The sequence below is a fragment of the Chaetodon auriga genome, chromosome 2 (genome assembly GCF_051107435.1).
Source record: "Chaetodon auriga isolate fChaAug3 chromosome 2, fChaAug3.hap1, whole genome shotgun sequence".
Classification (NCBI taxonomy): Eukaryota; Metazoa; Chordata; class Actinopteri; order Chaetodontiformes; family Chaetodontidae; genus Chaetodon; species Chaetodon auriga.
Window position 1 is genome coordinate 17,291,578 of NC_135075.1, and position 21,540 is coordinate 17,313,117.

At 39.7% G+C, this 21,540-nt stretch overlaps 1 protein-coding gene across 1 annotated transcript; it reads right to left on the reverse strand.

Moving 5' to 3' along the window:
* Window positions 1-1,559: 1,559 nt before the first annotated feature.
* On the reverse strand, window positions 1,560-20,996 carry LOC143338468 (sodium- and chloride-dependent GABA transporter 2-like). The gene is made up of 15 exons (XM_076758891.1): window positions 20,744-20,996; window positions 20,225-20,409; window positions 19,430-19,564; window positions 15,673-15,813; window positions 14,296-14,383; window positions 12,028-12,160; window positions 10,071-10,205; window positions 9,784-9,887; window positions 8,893-9,017; window positions 8,120-8,232; window positions 7,840-7,977; window positions 7,487-7,589; window positions 6,217-6,317; window positions 4,955-5,125; window positions 1,560-2,846 (listed from the first exon to the last, which is right to left on the reverse strand). Exons 1-15 carry the CDS (start codon window positions 20,749-20,751, stop codon window positions 2,697-2,699), a joined length of 1,830 nt encoding a protein of 609 aa, XP_076615006.1. The 5' UTR covers window positions 20,752-20,996; the 3' UTR covers window positions 1,560-2,696.
* Window positions 20,997-21,540: the final 544 nt, after the last annotated feature.

A 21,540-nucleotide genomic window follows, 5' to 3' on the forward strand; every position in this document is an offset into this window, starting at 1 on the left:
AGGCCCCCTGTGTGGCCCCCAAGTTCTATCAGGTCCCTCTTCAGAATGAGTCTGTGTGTCTCAATGAGATTATTTGTCTAAATAAAGGTTGATATCGCCAAGGCAATATTACAGTTCCACAAACATCCGGTTTCAATTGTGCCTTTAAGTTCAGTATTTTATGAAAAAAGTGAGCGGTACTCGTACTAGTACCAGTACTGTACCAATATGGGCTACTGAAGCATGGGTTTACGTACAGTATATATAAATGAAGTGGTACCTTGAATGTATTTTGCAGGTTATCACCAGCAGGGGCATTCAGGGGAAGTGACACATTGCCAGTGTAATGCTATTCCCGAGGAAAAACTCATTTAACACAGTTAACAATATGAGCCTTTTGTCAGGCATTTGTAAGATCTTCAGTGACTGATGGAATTTGTGACAGAATGGCATGTGTTAAATATATTATTATTAGAAATAATAACAATCCTGCATACAGCTATGATCTATAATGACAAGCTATTTTTCAGATAGGAGTGAGCGGCTCTATGTTAAATATAACTCATTTTGTTCATGCTTTCATTTACATACTAGTCAAAGTCCAAGCATAGAGTTCTCTACAAGGGTACTTACTTATTGTATATTAGCTCTTCATCTAATGCAGTTGCCCTCATGCAAAAGCACTGTTCTGCCTATCAACCTTTTCTGCTCCTCAAGGATTATTTCTGTGCAGCACAGTATTTTAAGATCACAGCAGGGGCTCCCTCAGAATCTCTGGTCTTTCCTTTGAGTGCAGACTGACACTTCAAGCAGCTTACTATAGCTGCTACTATAGTTGGTTGTTAATGTGGCCTTTTCAGCTTTCACACAAGAGCATTCACTCGTTCCAGCCAAATCTCTTCAATATACTCAATCACCAGTTTTGGAAGAAGTATTCAGATCATTTACCAAAGTGAAAGTAGTCGTACCACACTGTAAAAAATACTCTACTAGCTGTTAAATAAATGTAGCGAAGTAAACAGTACAGTATTTCATCCTCTGATGTGTAGTAGACTAGCAGTATAAAGTAGTATAGAATGGAAATACTACAGCAAAGTATATGTACCTCAAAATTTCTTTCCTGTCGGTCTGCAATAGAGAAATGTCATATTTGAATAAGCTCTGTGTGGGTTCAGGAGACAGAGGAGACAGTTGATGTTTGAGGGTTCCTCCTCAACTCTGTGGAGGAGCATTTATATTTATTTAGTGCTTTTAGCTGTGTCTCATCAAAGTAATGCCCAACCCAGGATAACACACAATAGAAACAGTTTGATTTTAAATATGGAGTGTATAAATACAATGTGAAATCAATTCAAAATCAACACAATATGAAACAAAATTCACTGATAGCATGGATATATTTGGAGAAACACAATTGCTTTACATTGCATAAATGTAAAATAAAAGTACGTAACTGAAAAAAGTGCACTTTTGTGATTTCTTGTAGTGGGAACAGCATTAAATATGCTAAAATAAGTAAGTGAGTAACTACAGCTACAGTAAGACTAGACTAGACTATCAAAAATAGTAACTCAGTGACATAATATGAACTTGAATTTATTTGAGTAGCTGGATCTGGTCAGGATGCCAGAAGCGATGGCAGTTGTAACATTGATTGGTACTTCAGGCGCAATGTGGTTACAGCATTTTAGACTTCATTCTTACATTGACACGACACATGTTATGTCTGAGAATATTGAGACTTCCGCAGCTTTATTTCATCATCTTCACTCTCTTGTCAGTGCATCTTTGACGTTGCCAAGAATTCAACATCAGTTTTCCTACAGCTGTCATGGATCTCTTCACGTGTTTATGTTAATGAAACAGCTACGCTGGGGCCTACAAGTCAGAAGTGACTACGCAATCGTTATCACTATCAACTGTTACCAATCAACCTGTTTGCCTGTGAAATGTTCAAAACAGGTGTTTTTGAAGCATTCCACATCTTTTCTAGCCTTTAGTTGCTCCTGTCCCAGCTTGTTTGAAACATGCTGCTGGCATCAAATAAATTACAAAGATCAATGAGGCTGATAAGATAAAACATTCAATATTTTGTCCTTGTACTGTTTTCAACTGAATATGTGCCATGAAAGTTATCTCATTCTATTGTATTTATGTTTTATACAGTGTCCTAATCTTTAAACATTTAATGAACATTTAATTTGCTTAGTTTCTTAACCAGTTAGTTACAGCCCAGTACTACAATTCCCATGTGCTCCAGCAGCTGTTGCTGTGGAGGAGAAGTCAGACAGAGGCTTGAAAATCAGAACGTTTTGTTGTGATCAGGATTGAAACAGTGCACTGGAAATCTGTGCTGACAGTGAATCTTAGTGGGCAGTGATAATCAAGATTGGCATCTCCTGATCCTCTATGGAGGTGGCATACTGAAGCATGGAAACAAAACATTAAAGGTTTGAGAAGGTCTCAACCGTTGTCTCGTCAATACTGTATGTCTAAAATGTAGGTCTGCAGCAGAGACATTTTACAGAGGCACAAGACTCTCTGCTTATTGTGCAGGTTGCAGACCTGATATGGAAACCCAGCAGAAATGGAAGTCTTCACTCTTATCATCTTATTGCTCAACGTGATTTCTTAGAAATGCTTAGCTTGTAAAAACCTGTTTAAAAGTTTAGAATAATAACATTATATTTAAAGCAGTATCAAAAATGTGCAGTTTCTCACATTTGCATCTCCATCTCAGTTCCACCACTCGCCTTGTACTCATTGGCAGCAGGGGAGAGAGCGTCGTCTGGGTTCAAAGGACATTGCTCGGGTTGCTTCGCTGTGTTGTGCGTGGTGTTTTCAGGGCGGCACAGCTGCCTGAGGTTCTGTAGGAACAGGGCGGCGATACAACAATTAGCATCACAATTCATTCGTAACGCATTTATTTACATTATAGATAATTTACGTTGGAAATGAATGTAGCCATAGTTAAAGAAATGGGGAGGTGCAGTGAGTGTAGAATATTGCAGTCTTGTACTTAATCCCTTGACTTTTCTTCTGGCGCCACCATGAAGTTCACATTTATGGGTTTTCAGTGATTGTGTCTACAACTATTGGATGGGGCTATTGTTGTGCCCCTCAGGATGAGCTGTAATCACAGATGATTCCCTGACTTTTTCATTAACATTGTATGTTTGCAGAAAGATGCTATCTGATCTCCATGATTTTTGGCTGTTCAGGCCTGTTTCTGCCACACCAGCATATTGAGGTTTAGACTAATCTACAAGGAATGTGCACATGCATGTATTTGAGTGGTCAGTGCATTGCTGAATGATGTTGCATTGACTTTTTGCCAAAAGTTGAATCAGGTTAAACTGTTTTTGCCAGGCCCCTTAATGAAATTTAATGAATGAGAAGGCTGAGGTTTAAGATATTATGTCTGTGCTTATAACAAAATATGGCATTGTCTGAATTAATGCTGTCAAAAAGCATATTCTCTCCAGTTTGAGTTCAATGTTGTTTTAATATAGTTGAAACAATTAGTTGACTAATCAATCAATGGCAAAAAATAATCAGCAACTGTCAGACAGATTTAATGGTCAAATAAAATGGTGGGAAAAACATGAGCCTGTAGGTAGCACTCAGACACACACACATGAACAGAACCTCCATGGAAGTGCCTTTCTTCTCACCTAATTTTTGGACATCATTAGTGTCAAGCTGAGTGTTTCTCTGAAGCACGGTGGCATGTGCAGCTGCATGTCCTTGACCATAATGTGTGGCTAGAGGGCCTCATTAATGTATTGCTGCTCCTTTTGAAAGCTTTTAAAACTTGAAGCACATTACTGGACTCTGATGCTTGTTGTGCAGCAGTACCTGTAATTGTCGCAGTATGTAACTAGTTCTCATTTCTGAACAGCCTTGTCTGCACTGTGCAGAGCAGTGTTAAATCCTAACCCAGGCGCTTATTAAGATTAGTAGGGTGAATTTGCTTGGATGTATTCCATCATTACAGCTGTGAGAGACTCCTTCAGGTCAGAGTACAGAGGCTACCACAATCTTAAGTCTGAGTAATTATGTTAAGTAAGGATTAAAACTATAAAACAATAAATGACTCCATTAAGTTGGATTGTAAATTATTACCAAAATGATGACAAAATGAAACTACTGGACATGACGCATTAAGTTGAAAGTGCAAACGGTCAAAAATTGTTCCCAGCCCTTACATCACGATAGATAGACATAAAAAGCTTTCATACAACAACCCTGATTCCAAAGTAGTTGGGACATTGTGTAAAACAAAAAGAAACTGAACGGGATCATTTCTTAATGCTTTTAGACACATACTCAATTGAAAACAGTACAAAGACAATATATATTTAATGTTTTACCTCATCAGCTTCATTGAGTTTTGTAAATATCTGCTTATTCTGAATTTGATGCAGCAACACATTTCAAGTTTGGACAGGAGCAGCTAAAGACTGGGAGAGATGTGGAATGATCCAAAAACACCTGTTTGGATCATTCCACAGGTAAACAGGCTCATTGGTAACAGGTAATAGTTTCATGGGTATGAAGGGGGTCATCCTGGAAAGGCTCAGTCGTTCACAAGCGAGGGTGGAGCGAGGTTCACCACTTTGTGAACACATGATTAGATAAAGGGTATTATCACATGGACTCAGGAACACTTTGTTAAACTGTTGCAGGTGAACACAGATCATTTGCAAGTGCCTGAATTCTGTTTTGATTTACGTTTTACCACTTTTATTGGAATCAGGGTCATTTCTTAAAACTGTGAAGAATGGCTCTTATAAATTCAGAGAGCTCAAATTGACAGAAATTGTAAATGAACTGTGCGTTTAAATGACCAACAGCCAAATACCTAAAGACATTCAGTTTATTATTGTTTGTCAATTATTGGCATTTTGGCTTAGAAATACAACTCAAATGATAGTTAAGATGATGTTTTCACGTTTCTTTTTTCTTCACTGACCTGCCGCACTGTCCCTTTCATCTGAGTCACTTTAAAGATTATCCACAGAGGAACCAAGAGAACACATAACAGGCCAAGGAACCAGCCCAAAGCATAAGCCCAGGTCGGGTAGATGTAGGTTTTGTTGAACTTGAGAGGCTTGTACTTCACCACTGAAAAGATGAAGGTACCCTGGCAGGAGAAAAAAAGAAAAGAAAATCAGGTGTTTGATATCCCTTTCACCATCTCTGACACATTGATTGTGTCTTTTGTGTGCACAACATGACTCTTTAGTATCATTCTAACAATTCAGATACAGGTTGAGGAAGGTGCTTTCCTGTTTCAACAAGACAATTCCTTTAGGCAAAAATAATTTATGTATGTAATTTATGTATGTTCTGATTGATGGCCTCACACAGTGCCCCGGAGCCAGACTTCAGATAAATGTAATCTCTTGCACAAAACTGTCTGACACACAACTATCTTGCTTAATTCAGACTATTTACCATGAATTCTGGGTATATTAAGACTTTTTCCAAACATGCTCGACGAAGCAACAAATGGTAGATACTCACGTACTGTACTTAACTACAATTTGTACTTTATTTGAGTATTTCATTTCTGCTGCTTTATACTTCTACTCCATGACACTTTGGAGGTAAATACTGCACTTTTTTACTCCACTACATTTATCTGACAGCTTTAGTTACTTTTTAGATTCAAAGCCTAAATATGATGGACCTACAGATTATGATGCAGTGATATTATTTGTTGACGAGAACATGTTGACATTTCTGCTTTGGACTGCTGCCCCTTTAAACATTGCTGATTTGAAATGCAAAACTCTCAGTTTCATTGTTCCCATTTGGACTGAAAGCAAAACTGGCGAGTGACTAACTCAGTATGCTGATAGGACCTTTGTTCATTTCCTAATCTGCAGACTTATTTTCTTTCATCCCTTGTTTCCTTCTCATTTTGTATATAACTGTAAGGACCAGTTGTGTTTGCTCTTGTATATTAAATCACTTTGTAGGTACCATCTTACCGAGATCAACACAGTGCTAAATACACCTCTGTTTTCACCCTTAGTGTCCCGGTCCTTTAAATTGAGACCTCCCAGATGTTTTTCCACATGAAATTCTCATTTCAGGTCACATTTTTAAAATCCTCACTTCATTCACTCTCATCTCTTCCTCAGTCCTCACCTCCTACTTCAACTGGAGGATAGAAGTGTGAGCACAAGCAAATATACAGCAAAATAAAAGCAACTCTATTCCACTCACCATACACACAGTAGGGGTAATGTAAAGCCAGCAAAACTTCATTATTGGCCATGGGCGATAACCTATCATGTCTTCAATGTTGTCATAGAGACGATCTGCACCTGGTGATGAAGGGGAAAGTGAATTGGCAGTCTGAACTAAAAATCTGTAGAAACTAAAAGGAGCTCTGCACAATCACCCAAAAACAGAACACTTTAGCTTGTGTCTTCTATTTTGCTTGTATCACAGATTTGAGCATCATAATCAAAAAGTTGTGAAGGAAATGACATCAGTGAGTCAACTGTACAGTTTATAGAGCGGTTCTCTCTGCACACAAGAAAGATATAGAGTTGTACTGCTCATACAAAGACTCATAATCTGTAAAGTTGTTTTATGATGTTACGGCACACAGCATCAAAGTTTGGACAATTTCTGAGTACTGATGGCAAAGTATACTGTAGCTGTACATTATGAATCATTCAAAGTGTTTTAATATCCCTTATTATTGAATAAGGCTTCTCTTCTGCACATCTGAAGCGCTCTTCAAATTTCTTTCTTTTTCTTGTGACATAAAAAATGACACTATTCTCACACTGGGATACAAAAAGGAAATATGCAGGCCAAAAAGTAAACAGGAAGAAACGGGTTTAAGTGTGTGAACTTTTGTGGTTAAAAGCGTTGCAATTACGAGCACTTTGCCATGTCAAATGGTTTTCTAACTCTAACCACAAATCCCTCTGAGGCACGACTGAAATTCCTCCTGACAAGGAGGCAGTGTGAAAGCGGTATGTATAGCGCTCTGTGAGATCCTTTGTATTCATTCACATTCAGAGAAGCTCAAATGTCCATCAAGCTTATAAAAGCTTATAAAAGGGAAAAAAATCTGAATTTGAAACAGAGCAATATCTAGTAAATCAACTGTGACATATTATTCTTAATATAATCAGATATATACTAGGGATATTGACCTTGACGACATGCCAAAAAATGTCTCTGACAGCCCCAGTTGAGCATATACTCAGATTTCCTGGGAAGAGCTTGCATGAGCGAACGGTTCATCTTATGTCCTCCCAGTAATCAACGAGTCAGCGCCTTTGATCTGTGCCTCACAAAGCCTGCTGCCCATCACTGGTTAGGTTTGACTTCATTTCAGCCCAAAAACATGACAAACCACTGGGTTTTTGGTTTTTTTTGACCTTTTAAGACTTTGTTGATTATTTTCAAAATGCATAAAAATAAAAGCCATATCAAGTATATTGCTGATGAGTGCAGGATAGCTTTAATAACTCACCATATATCCAACCGATTGCTATCGACTGACACACTGAGAGAAGGAGAAGATTGTTTCCACTGCAAACATAATGGTCAAAAAGTTGCAGGAAATACAAGCCTCCCTGCAGGAAGACAGAGGGTTGATTGTTAATGCACATCAAACACAAAAACAACACACTCTTGTCTAGATTAAATTTTTCAGCATGGTACAGGTCCAGAACAGACTCTAAGTAATCTCTAAGGCTAGCACAGTAATCAGTATTAGCTTGTTTTTGGACAGCACAGGCTCTCTCTTTTTTTTTTTTTTTTTTTATAAATTGTGAACAGAACACAAACATGAGAAGCTGTGGGTGGGACCCACTGGAGTTTCACCTCTGTGACCAGAAGGAGGCCGAGGAAGAAGCAAACAGAGCAGAGACAAAGCAGCAGCAGCTCTCGGCGATAAGCTCTTCGAAACACAGTGGGGAACATGTCTGTCACGGAGGTCATCAGGCACTCCAGACTCACAAACTGCCACAGACACAGACCAGCGAGTAAACTGAAAAGCTCTCATGAGGAACACCAAAGCTAATGTCTGCAATAAACTAATGTTAAGTAGCAAAACTAAACTGAGGATTAACAAAAACTCCTCAATGGGATGTTTTTATCTCACCTGCGTATCTGCACCCAGCAAGATGACCATGATGAAGAAGCATACAGCCCATAACTGAGGTAAAGGCATCATGGCCACTGCACGAGGGTAGGCGATAAATGCCAAACCTGGCCCTGCGTTTGAGAAGTGGATTTTTTTTTTAATAATACAGTTTAAATGGCTTTCAAGGGTAAATATTTGTCTTATTGTCCTTTGCTTTCAGAGTATCCTAAATTCTTTGAGGTACAACCAATTGCTGCAGAAAAGAACTGTGGCCCATTAATTGCTGCAAACTTTGTGCTTTGCCCAATCAAAGAGATGCACAGCTATAAACTTAAGTGATGGTCTGTTGAAAGGCATTTCATTGTCTTGAATAGGATTCAAGGTTGTCCAAGCTACTAATTTTGGTTATTAGTGTATGAGCAGTGTTTTAGCTGAGAAATGGATAACCCAGGAGGTTTGTCTCAATTAAGATTAATTAATGACAACAAACATTTGTGGTGAAATCTGCACTTCAAGATCAGAGTTGATTGTTCAGCAGCTCTGAAGAATCAAACTTCACTGGTTTCAAAATGACAGAGCACCACAGCTGGCTAACACTGGCACATGTACAGAAATGTTGATTAATGTGCGTTGTCCTTATGAACCCAAACATTAAATTAAATAAATGAAATGAGTGATAAATCCTGCAGTATATTATCACACTGGAAGTTTCTAATTCAAAATCGCTGGACAAAGTAGAACAACACTAATGCACATTTTTGTCCAGTCACAGTTAAATATGGTGGTCTTACCAGAAGCAGCCACTTCAGATATTGGCAGTCCTTGTTCGTACGACATAAAACCCAAAACTGAAAAGATTGCAAAACCTGCCACAAAGCTTGACCCGCCATTCACCAAACACAGAACAAATGTGTCCCTGAGGAAACAAACAAAAGGTATTTAACAAAAGAAAAATGACTCTTCGTTAGTTTTGTGAAATTTGTCACGTTGACAGTAATCATCCTCCACAGTGAGTACTTTAAATTTCCCTTAGGCTATAACCTGTCAACGAATCATGTTCATTGAAGTGCTGTATTTACGTAGTCTACAGTATTCACATACCAGTACTTTATTTGAGCATGTCCATTTTTTTACTGCGCTTCACTTGCAATAGTGTAATGAGCCTTTAAGTTCAAGTTAACATTTCCGAATGGTTCCACTTCAGTTTTGCATCTTTTAAAGAACGTCTTTAAAGTATAAGTGTTATGGTTCTAGGAACGTTCCCAGGAGTTTACCCATGAAAAAGTAAATATAGTCAAATCTCAGAAAGCTGTGCAAGCGAGTGTCTTTCTCACAATCTTTCTCAAAATGAATGGAATTGTGTGAGAACTTTACAATGGGAATAAACAAGAAAGCATTACAGAGATAATGATAATTGTGAACTCTCAGAACACTATAAAATAGCAAAAAATGGACACATTTAGACATTTCTGGCCAGAACACAGGTAAAAAAAAACCCTCCAACACAACTCAATTGAGGAAATAATAATGAAAATAATCCTTAGTTGCTAATGAAGTCATAATAGTATGTTTGAGAAAACAAGAGAAGAATGAAATGGTAGAATCTCAGGCCAATCTAGGTTTGTTTTCGTGATGCATTCAAAGAACAAAAAGACAAAGAGCAGAGAGCAGAGAGCACTTACTTGTAACAATCATTGTTATACTGATTGTAACTGCCCAGAGCTGTCAAACTCCCCTGACAAATCCCAAAAGAGAAAAGAACCTGGGCGCCTGCATCCATCCAAACCTAAGCAGATGCCAAAACATAAATATTAATGAACTTTCACCATTTAAACTACTGTAAGAATGGAGATTGCTGCACAATAGTGTCAAATTGAAGTGTTTTACAGCAGGGTGGCCTCTGGTGGGAGGCTATTGAGCGGGCAGCTTGTCTTGGTGTTTGTGTTGAATGTTTGACTTTATTACTTACTTGAGGGTCCACCAACCTTGTCGGGTCAGGATACAGGTAGAAAGCTAAGCCGTCCATAGCTCCTGGTAAAGTGAGTCCACGAGCCAGCAGAACCACCAGCATCACGTAGGGGAAAGTGGCTGTAAAGTAAACTACCTGTCAACACAAGACAAAGTCAGCTTTCTGCTCTATAAATAAATACAAAGTGTAACATGTTACTACCTGAACACTAAAGACTAAACACACCATAGCACTGTCTGTTCAAAACAGGATACCAAATCACACGAACTCCTTGGAGTGGCTCCATGTTTACTGACGTATAGACTTTGTCTTTACAGTCCTCGTGCCATGTATGGAAGCATCTGCATTTGATATGTTTCTTTATTCAACCATTTCATGCTGGTAGTGTTTGTCAGGAGGTTACGCTTAAGATCAGTGAAGATAACATGGAGTCTGCACAAAGCTGCTCTTTTTCACAAATGCTTGACCAGTTTGCGTGAGCCCATTTAAGCCTGATTTGCAGCTTAGTGCCCCTACAGTTTGACAGAGACTGGTGAAACTTTTTGGTGGAAGATGAATTTATTTATTTGCATGCTAGTCGGCAGTGTTTTGGGTGACTCTGCTAAAAAAAAGCATTCATTGGACATGCTCATATTTTTGGTGAACACTGAACTGAGCGTATACATTTGCAACTAATGAACGTGTTTTGAGCATTGTTAACTCTCAAAACTTGTTCAAAACCCTTGCTTTCTCAGGAACTGGGAGCAACAGACAAACTGGTTTGCGAAGGCATGACCCGCCCTACTCTGCTTCTGATTGGCTTACCCTGATATTCTTACCCTAACTCCAAACTCATGTCAATCAAAACAATGAAGTCAACGTGTACTAGTCAATCAGAGGCAGACTAGGGCGTGTCACCAACTTTTTACATTCCTGGTGCTCAGAATTTCCTCTTACATGTTACCGGTGGTAACTTTCCATAGTTGTTAAATCCTGTCTGTGATCATAACTGTTGTGCAGTGTTTTGGTATCTGTTAGGCCTTTAAAAGCATTCATCTGTTACTCCAGCAGGACTTTCTGGATTGTCTCAGGAGTCCAACACAGCCCAACCAGTGCAGCCCCCTGCACTGTCTTAACACAGGACTGTTTCTGGTCTAAATGCCTGCTAATGTCACCTACTGTACAATATTCTCTCATCCATCTTTGTGACTCTCCTATCCCTTAACCACCTCTCATCATGTCATGGCTCATTTTGCTATAAGAAGACGTTTTTTACAGCATCTAACTTGATATCGAACCATTCGCTTGTGATTTCTGTCACTGTACTGTGCTCTGATGACACGTCTTGGGCAGCTGTGTTGATACTTTCTTACTGTTTCACGTCCCCTAACATGACTTCTGATATGCTAAATGTGTTTTGTTTTTGGCTACTGATTTATGACAGTGGGACTTAATGCTCTTGTTTGCAGCTGTGTTAATGTTTTCTAATTGTTTCCTGTCCCCTAGCACGACTTTTACTCTGCTTAAGTGTTTTGTTTCTGTCTGCTGAGTTACGACAGCAGGACTCAAAGCTCTGAGTGGTTATTTTAGTTTTGTGTGACATTTTGGAAAAGAAATTTGCCCACATGAACAGGAGGCATTCATCAGGTTGACACGAGTGATTTACAATGCATTTGTGCAGTTCAGAGAGCTTATCTGAATCTGATATTCACTGTTCATAGAAAAAGTAAGAGATGTTTAGGAACAGCAGCACGACACCTCATCAAACTTCTACCTTTCAGCAACATACAGACTGGGAACAAATGTAGGGAAAAACAGCATAAATGAGAAATGCTGATGCTTCCATGCAGGTGTACTGCATGACACAATAAACAATTACCAGCCTTGTTTTAATATAATTCCTCCCCAGGTGCTATAATAGAAGAAAATTACACACATACACACGATCTAGTCTCATCCTCTGAAGAAAGACTTGTACCTTTCCAGTGGATCTCACTCCTTTCCAAACACAGAAGTAGCACAGGATCCACGCCAGTAAGAGACACAAGGCCAACTCCCACCTCAGGCTTCCAATCTCCTCGATCCCTTGAGTTATACCAAGTACTCGTCTCCTGAGAAGAAACACGTCATATTTTCAAAACAGGGTCAGTACAAACACTAGGAAGTTTGTTCAAAACTACTCCTAATGATCATATGATTAGAAACAATATCATAAAAATGGTTAAAACTGACTGATCATATGATGTTATTACTACATTGCACGATATTCGTGTTGAAAAAAGGGCCATGCTTTGTTTTGTTTTTCAATTTCATGTGAAAATGAGTAATACAACTCAAAACTAAGCACCAATTACAGAACTTAACAGTAGTGATGTCCTGGATACATATCAGCCAAATAGAGAGAGAAATTGTTGAGTTGACCTTTTATCAGTATATACCACTGGGACAACCCGCAGGATTTCCTTTTCCCACAATATTTGGCCAGCTAACTAAAGTTGACTTTAGTGAAGTGATACTGTTCAAGAAACAGATTGTGATACTCTACACTTGCTGGCCAGCTAAAAAAAGGAGCAGCTAAAAAAGAGTCATCTGTCTTTCTTCCATGTCACATGCTGAGCTGAAAATGTCAGCGTGTAAAAATAAAGAAGCCAGAGCGAAAAATTTGAAAGTGATGGTGGCACCAGAGGATGCGTCGGGATTAGCAAAGGCATTAAGATTTATTTGCTAATCTGAAATGTCAGCACAAAATTTGGTGTCAATCCATCAAGTAGCTGCTGAGATATTTTGATTTGGACTAAAGTGGTGGACCAACCCAGAGATTGCCATCCTAAAGAGTTCCAGTTTCAGTAAATGTGTTGACATTTGGACTGACAGTAGCTCTAGAGGAATTTCTTTACATGCACAAAAACTGGAGACTCCAACATGGAAAAGCAGCTCATCTGTGGCCCCAAAATATGTTCATGTATTCCTTTCACCGACCTCTCCATGAGCCAGTGTTCGTAATATGTGACCCAAAGACAAACACACGAAAACAGCAGGGTTCTTTTTGTATAATTTTTCACTCTGGCTTATGTCAACTTTAGTTGACTGGCCAAATAGTGTGAGAAAAGAAAATCCTGCCACAGAGCTGCGGGTTGTCCCAGGAAATGGTCAACTCAGCAGCAAAATGTTCTTGAAGTCAAAACGGCAATTGTTACCTATTGAGAAATGTTCTTTCACTTCTTGTTTTTGTCTTTGCTGCCAAATGCATTTGCATGTAATGGCCAAATACTTTGTAGAATTACAGTTCTGGTGAAAAGGTATAATGGATGCACCACAGAGAATATATTGTGAATATGTAAGTTTATAAGTTGTATATAAGTTTGGATCTTTGGAAATTTGTACAAGACAACGAAATTACATTACAGCCATTGCAGTGGCTTTGTGATGTTGTACTGTAATGTAGGACTAATGCAAACATCAGCATGCTAACATACAGTAACATGGTGATATGAAGCATCACCAAGTGTAATGTTTACCATGCTCTCAGTGCAAATTTGGGTATTGGCATGCTTACAATTTCCAATTAGCAATGAACACAAAGTACAGCTGAAACTGATGAGAATGTCTTTAGTGTCACAAGTATTTAGTCATAAAGCAAAGTATTAGACAAAAAAGAATTTGGACTGTTGTTGGTCCTAGAAGAGAAAAAGGGGATCACCAAAGCTTTTATAATTCATCCTCGCGGGGACATCAATGTCTGTATGAAATTTTATGGCATCTGTCGAATAGTTATGATGACATTTCTTGCAGAGCCTCAAATTTGAAAGTGATGGTGGCACCAGAGGATAAATCAGGATTAGCAAAAGTATTAAGATTTATTTGCTAATGTGAAATGTCAGCACAAAATTTGGTGTCAATCCATCAAGTAGCTGCTGAGATATTTTAGTTTGGAATAAAGTGGTGGACCAACCGAGAGAATGCCATCCTAAAGAGTTCTAGTTTCAGTAAATGTGTTGACATTTGGACTGACAGTAGCGCTAGAGGAATTTCTTTACATATGCAAACAATGGAGACTCCAACATGGAAAAGCGGCTCACCTTTGACCCAGAAATATGTTCATGTGTTTTTTGACTGACCTCTCCATGAACCTGTGTTTGTAATATGTGACCCGAAGACAAACGCACAAAAACAGCAGGGTTCTGATGCACCTTAGTGTTTAGCCTCCTAAAATCAACTGATCAGCTATGCACTGAATTACACTTACTCCCAGAATTCTGTTGCAGGCGTTGTTGAATTCTCAGTTGATGTCCAATTGGAAGACACATTTTTTTTATCAAATTCAACACAAAACTCTGAGGAAAAAACAAGAGGAGATATTTTAAGTGTAGATGCATATTTGAACAGATACATTTCTATATACTCATCAAATGCAAAATAATTCTCAACCACTTTATCATGCCTCCACGCCAGTGACAGCCGTGGCCAAAAGACATTATGTTTGCAGGTTGTTCATCTGTCCATATATGCGTCCCAGTCTTGTAAATGCAATATCTGAGGAACGCCTTAAGGGAGTTTCCTCAAATTTAGCACAAACATTCACTTGGACTCAAGGATGACCTGAAGGAGACTGCGACCACATTTCACATTTGGTCAGATGCTGAATTGGTGACTCTAATCTTGGGCGTCCACCTTGAAACTGTGGTGATTGCATAGATCTTCTGTGCTGTCGGGTTGAAGATGTGTGTGAAGCATCCGTGTTTTACAGTTTGCAGCAACATCCATAGCTGAAGCATTGTCTGCTGTCATGGCTCCACTCTATGGGAATCAGGTTCATTAGTCAAACATCTGAACACATACAAGGAATTTGACTCTGGTTTTTTGTTTCTTTCAGTGAACTTACACACTAATAGAAATACAGCAGATAGTCCACCACAGGCTCATTGGCTGTGCTGATGTTGAGCTTCAGGTGATTGTTGTTGCACCATGTGACGAAGTTCTCTATCAGTCCTCTGGACTCCTCTGTAAAAATTGTCTCAAGGGCCATTTTTGTTTGTTCCAGATTGTACCAAGATTGACTTACTATTTAAGTCTGGACGGCAAAAAATCACATGTCTCTCACTGGAAATTAGTCACTGGACTATATATAGTCATATATATGTCAATGTAATCAGAAATTCCATGTCGGCAAAAAATATACATAACGTTTAGAAATTCCTTCAAAGTCTTCACTACACATATTATGAGTATAGCTAGACATGGATGTAAACTGCCACTTGACTGGAGGAGGCATACAGTGGTGTGGCAGTAATTCTAGCACTAATTTGGGATGTTAATAACCCTCCACCTCTGTCTGTTCCCAAAATGCTGACTGCAGTGAAAACACTGCTACCCACAAGGTTTAGTTATCTCCTGTTTTTTTTTTTAAACTTTTTGTGAGCTACATCGCTGTTGAGAAACCAGATTTATAATTCAAAGAATGCAAACAAGTTTCTTTTGAATTTCTCAGTAGCCATTCAAGTCCAAGCTCATGGACCTCTCCATGACTGCTGTTATGAAGATAGGTAAGAGAATTTGAAGAGCAACACATAGACAGACATTTGTCATGCACATTGTAAATCCCTGTATCTGTCTCCATGTGTACCTGTGTTCCAGGAGTTCCTGCAGCTGGCCCATGGAACCTCGGCGCTGAAGGACGAGAACAGGTAGAAGAAGGCCCATGCCTGGATGACGATGTATGACACGGCAGCATATGCAATCACAATCTGGGTAGCGTAACCAATCCCTGAGGAGACAGACAAAGTGCAGTCAGTGCAGATTATTGAAAATGACGGGCAAAATGTTACTACAGCATGTATAAAACTGGATCGGTTAGCTTTTAACACAGATTGTAGGTGTGGAGTTTCTTCCCACTCTGCCAGCCAGCGCACCTGCCAAGCTTGATTGAATGGTGGCATGTTTAATTATGAGCTCTTGTTGATGTAGGCAAAGAAAAACCATTCAAGAAAAAGAAACAGCTGTGTCACGGAGGCAAATTCCACCGGTCTGTCTCCAGTCATCCAGATGGGTTTGTTTTCTGTTTTCTGTGTATTAAATGATAGTTCTGTGTCACATCCCTCCATACCTTGCCTGCCACCTGCTCTCCCTAGCCACGCCCTCCTCTCATCACCTGAGCTGCACACCTGTGTCTCCTCACTCATTAAATAAATAAGTTTAATACCTAAGTTCAGGAACAAGACCACGCCTCAAACACACCCTGATTCCGCACCAAGGTATTTAAGCGCTCCTGATTCATTCATTTCTCCTTCGACTCGTTTTCTGCACCCCTTCCCCCCAAACCCCCTTCTTCTACTCTCTTCTTTCTCTCTCTCTTGTCTCCCATCTCAATATAGGAACTAATAGGGCTTAACTAGAACCAAAGGACATCAGAAGAGACAGCTGCCCCACAATGAGTGCCTTCCTTCCCTGGGTTCCTCTCAAAACCAAACCAGCAGCCAACACTGAACTACTCTGTTCATCCAAGACTCAGAGTCTACTATCCATCCTTTAAGATGATCTCCTGGTTTTAACCCTGCCTGTTCCTGACCTGCTCTGCTCTCTGGTGTCCTGCATCCAGACTCCGTCCGCCTGTTGCAGTCCTGCAGACTATCTCCAGTCTGTCGCCTAAAGATCAATTCACCTACCACAGGTTGAAGAGCTAATTTCTTACACAGTGTTTGGGCCGCTTCGATCCGAGTCTTTCAGTGGCTTTGGGTCAAGTGCCTGCACTGACAGAGTAAATCCGTCTGGATTTCAAACTAACTCAGCATGGTACACTGCTGCCCTGGTTTCCTGTTATATGAGCGGTTCCTGTGTGTTGGCCGTACTGTGTTTGGGTTGAATTTCTGCTCTTCACAGTCTGGGTCTGTATTTTTCTTGTTGTCAGCAAATTTCCTGAACAGAGCAAAACCAACAATGAATTCATCCTGCTAGCTGTTGTTTGATGTTTTATTCATCTGTGCTTTAGACTTCCACTGCTTTCCAAAAAGTATTAAAAGCACATCATTGAGCCACATTGTTGCACTGGATTACATGTTCCGTTATGGTGCTAAACATGGTCACTGTGAGTGCCCGACAGGTAACCCACAAAAAAGTTTGTATAAGGGGAAAAAATATAGTTATCTAAAATAACGTGTATGGGCACAGGTAAAAATGAACTAAATGCAGGCAGGCAGCGGTGAGAACAAAAACATGTTTTGTATTGTTTTTTTCTGGAGAAATTATAAATGAAAATTGGAACATCAGACAGCTCTGTAGTCTAGCTGCTAGCTAATACATCAAAATAGATGACATAGAGGCAAAAACACCCAGTGGTGAGACAAAAATTGTGGATGATACATCATCAAAGGCCAAGCTGGACGTTTGGGAGAAATTTGCTGTGATCAGAGACTATGAGAATGAAATGCATTGACAGCAGTTTGACCGTTTGATTGAGACTGGCACCTGAGCTGGCTATGTGGACACTCAGCAGCTTTGCATCACATCAACAACTAGCAGGATCTGATTGAGTGCTTTGCACATCTGAATGGGACAAGACATTGTTCAAAACATCATATAACAGTCATCATGCAAGCACTACATAAACACAATCTTGATGACTTCTTGTCCAAATTGTGAATGGCAGGGGTGCAAACATATTTGCAGCCCTCCACACTGTCACGAGCTGCTTCGTAGTAGCACACGTGCTGAACACAGTGCTGCTGAAGATAATGTCTTTGGCAAAGAAGTATGTGCCATTATCAGCTATTATCAAGTTGCTTGTAATTTACTGCTAGCAAACAAACCTGCAGAATTGAAAACAGTGAGAGCATCCATGGAGACACACTGGAACTCACTGAGTGACAATGTTGGATTTCTGGCACAATTTAAGGATGCTACCAAGGCTTTGGAGGCATCCTGACCATTCACCTGACTATTGATGGTTTGAGCACCTCAGACATCACCTGCAACCATCCACTGACAGTTTGACACTGTCATTACTGAAGGAGGAGTGCCTCAAAATTGTGACGAATTTGAAATGCATCTCCTGCATAAGCTCACAATGTTCTTACATCCCAACCTGAAAATCCTGAAGCAACATGCAGAACAGGGTGAAGTGATTTTTGATGTGCCAGATGAGTAATTTCAGCAATCAAATCTCAATCTTGACCTCTCAAGAAGTCCCAACGTCCAGTTTAGAAAGTGTTTTTATGCAACTGAAGCACTTATCTGCATGGCCTAACTGTATTAAATGAAGCCATTTTTTTCCTGCACTATATTAAATGTATGTTTGCACTTCCAAACTATGACCCTTAGTTTCAAGTTTTGACCCTCCTCTCCGGTTGTATTGGTATTGGTAATGTATCTGGCTGGAAATGTGAAAGGCCCATACAATATGCCCCAGGCCCATGACCAGAGAAGAGACCCCATCTGTGATCAGCAGGTGGGAATTTACTTGACATGGAGGACTCGATGAAATTTTACAGCCTCAGGATGAGTTGGCAGCCTACATCGAATTCAAGACACCCAAGAGCAGCCTTTTTGAAGCTTTATGTTTTTAGAAGAGGCGTGCTAAAATGTTTGCTAACCTGACAGTGATTGGATTGGGAATGCACTCGCCATCCCGGCATCGAGCGCAGCCAGTGAAAGAGCACAGCTGGATTTGGGATTCAAGAACAGAAAACTCAACTTAAACTTAAGTCTGTGGAAGATATTCTTTTTCTATATAGCAACCTCGAGGGCAAGTAAATGTCAGCATAGTGAGTAGTAGTAGTCGTGATGGATTCTTAATTATGGTTTGAGGTCATGTCTCTACATGTTCCAATTGCACAAGTTAAAAAAAGCACTTTAAAGTGAGTAACTGTGTAGCTTAATCATCCTGTTTGAGTAATGTTTTCTCAAAGCTACAGCCTTTAAAAAAGAATGTAATTATATATTTGTGACCTGTTTTTAAAGTTTTTTGTCCACAGACAGAATAGAGAAGTCACAAAGTGTTGCACAACAGACAAGCTATTGTGGTTTTCCTCTTCTTACTGCACTTCTTGATGTTGAAAAAAAAATTGGATTGAGGACAGCACTATCCTTCAAAACATAACATGTTTGAAGGGAATGCTGCTGCTCACCAGTAGCTCTTGTGTCTCAGCACGGTATACTGCCCTGTTAACGGCTGTGTTCTCACACTATACACATTGTCGCACTGGATCGACGGCATCCAGTCCCCATACCAACTGCTCACAAAACTTCCAAACAAATAAAAGAAACCCCACATTATAGAAAAATATGAGTTATATCACGCTCTGAAAGGGTGACGCATTCCTTTACGGAATATCTTTTTGCATATATAATACACTGTTACATAATACAGTTCTGTTCAACACACTGACCTTCAAACAAGGGGCAGAAGTGCCTCCAGCAGGTGATGCACCCTTGAGATGTGAACTGTCCCATGGCTGTCTCCAGGAGGAACATTGGGATACCACAGGAAAGAAGAAACAAGACGTACGGAACCAAAAACGCACCTGAGAGGAAGGCAATGAGTGACAAGCATGTCAAATCTGCTGATTTTTATGCACTGAGAATTAAATTCAGCTCGGTTTAGAGAAAACAATACAAGACTTTACAAGATGATTTTTTTTCTTGAAGCGCTATTTGTTTTGTTTTAGCATGGCAACATCTGGATACCTTATTTGGCCCACATGGAGTCTCACAGTATTCACAGAATACACAGATTTTACTTCTGAAGGGCTGGTCCAAAAATCTAACGCATGTAGTCGCAGATTAAAGCCTTGAAATGATCAAATACTCATGTAACATGACCACAGAGTTTAACGAGACTCAGCTTGAATTACGAAGCAGCATAATTTGCACAGTTTTTTTATGTTAATGACTAGCTTCCAAAGTAGGCAAAAACAATGATCCCCTTTGTCCACCGAGTTGAATTTCATCACACACACACACACACACAAAGGAAAAAAAAAAGTATATTTAATAACAAACAGCAGCTTTGTGCTAAACCTGAGCAACTTACTTATCATTTAAATGACTCAATGTTTGAGTCAATGTTATTTGCACACATTTATTGACATTACACTTTGAGTTGGTGCAGTTGCTGGACCTTGTTCGGAAGAGTAGGTGTGAGGGCATACAGCATGGATGATCTTTATGGGAATCCTGCTTACCTCCACCATTTTTGTAGCACAAATAGGGGAACCTCCAGAGGTTTCCCAGTCCAACCAGGGTTCCTGCCACAGCCAGCAAGAACTCCAACTTGTTCGCCCACTGGCCCCGGTCCAACAGCTGAGTTTTCTTCACCAGGCTGTTATCTTTACCGGGTGTCTCAAGGCTGTTTCCTTTGAGGAATTCTCTTGACATGTCAAGAAGAGTTGTAGTTATTTACAACTGCAGTGAAATCTGATCTGAAATGTCCTTCAACCTTCCTCACATTTATAGGATAAGGGCTGCCAAACCTCTGTAGCTCTGGGTTATGCACAGAGACAAAACTACTCAGCTGATTATTTGGTCCTGTTTATAAGCTTTATTTATTTATTTGTTGAACTTAAGCTGGCAGGATTATCAGGAGTGGAAAGTTTTCACTGGCAAGTATTTATCAGCAAGCTGCACTTATGAGAGCACATTTTGGAAATAGAGCGATGCACAGTGCAGCCCAGTGTAAAACAAAAACATGGTGAGGTACTTACCCCTCCATCGCAAAGCCCCCTCCCCCAAGAGTTGCTTCCAGCGAATTGATCAGTATTCCTCTCAGCTGGGTGTACTGCCGGCTCTCTACACAAACAACAGGTCATGAGCAGAGCCAGAGTGAGAAACAAAGTAGCTGTGGTTTCCTTTGGCCCCTCTATGACCTAATTATTGTCGGATTGGTCTGCACGCCATACCGCGCAAGTTGAAAAACCGTTTGGCTCTGATAAAGATCCAAGGTATACTACTTCCCTGCTGTATTTTTCCACTGAGACAGGAGCTGCTTGTGTCATTGAGATTAGCTCAGTTGCTAACAACTAAACCAAATCAGCTGAGCCGTCTCTGTTATGTTAGTGGCTGTACACAGGCTTCAGTTATCTGCCAATTGGGAATTTGCAGCTTTGGGTTATAAATCATTTAAAAACAATACCAAAAGGAAGTTTTGTACGCAAACAGTCATCTGGTTTGAATAATTGAAGAAAACAATGTGATTTGTACCATATGGCATCTTATTAAAGTAATACAGTTCAATGAAAGCACTGCTTTATCATTCACATCTACAGCTCTTTTTATGAATTATTCTCATGCTATTTCATACTTTTCTTTTCATATCTATCTCTATGACCTCTGAATTTTAATGTTTATAGACCTATTACTTATTTACTACGAGTGCGCCACACCTTAATCCTATGGTTGATTAATAACTTAATTCTGGTCTTTATATTTCACTGACTTCCGTCTTCTAGTTTTTATGATCATCAACCTTTATTGTACTGGTACTGTAACTCTTAAATAACAC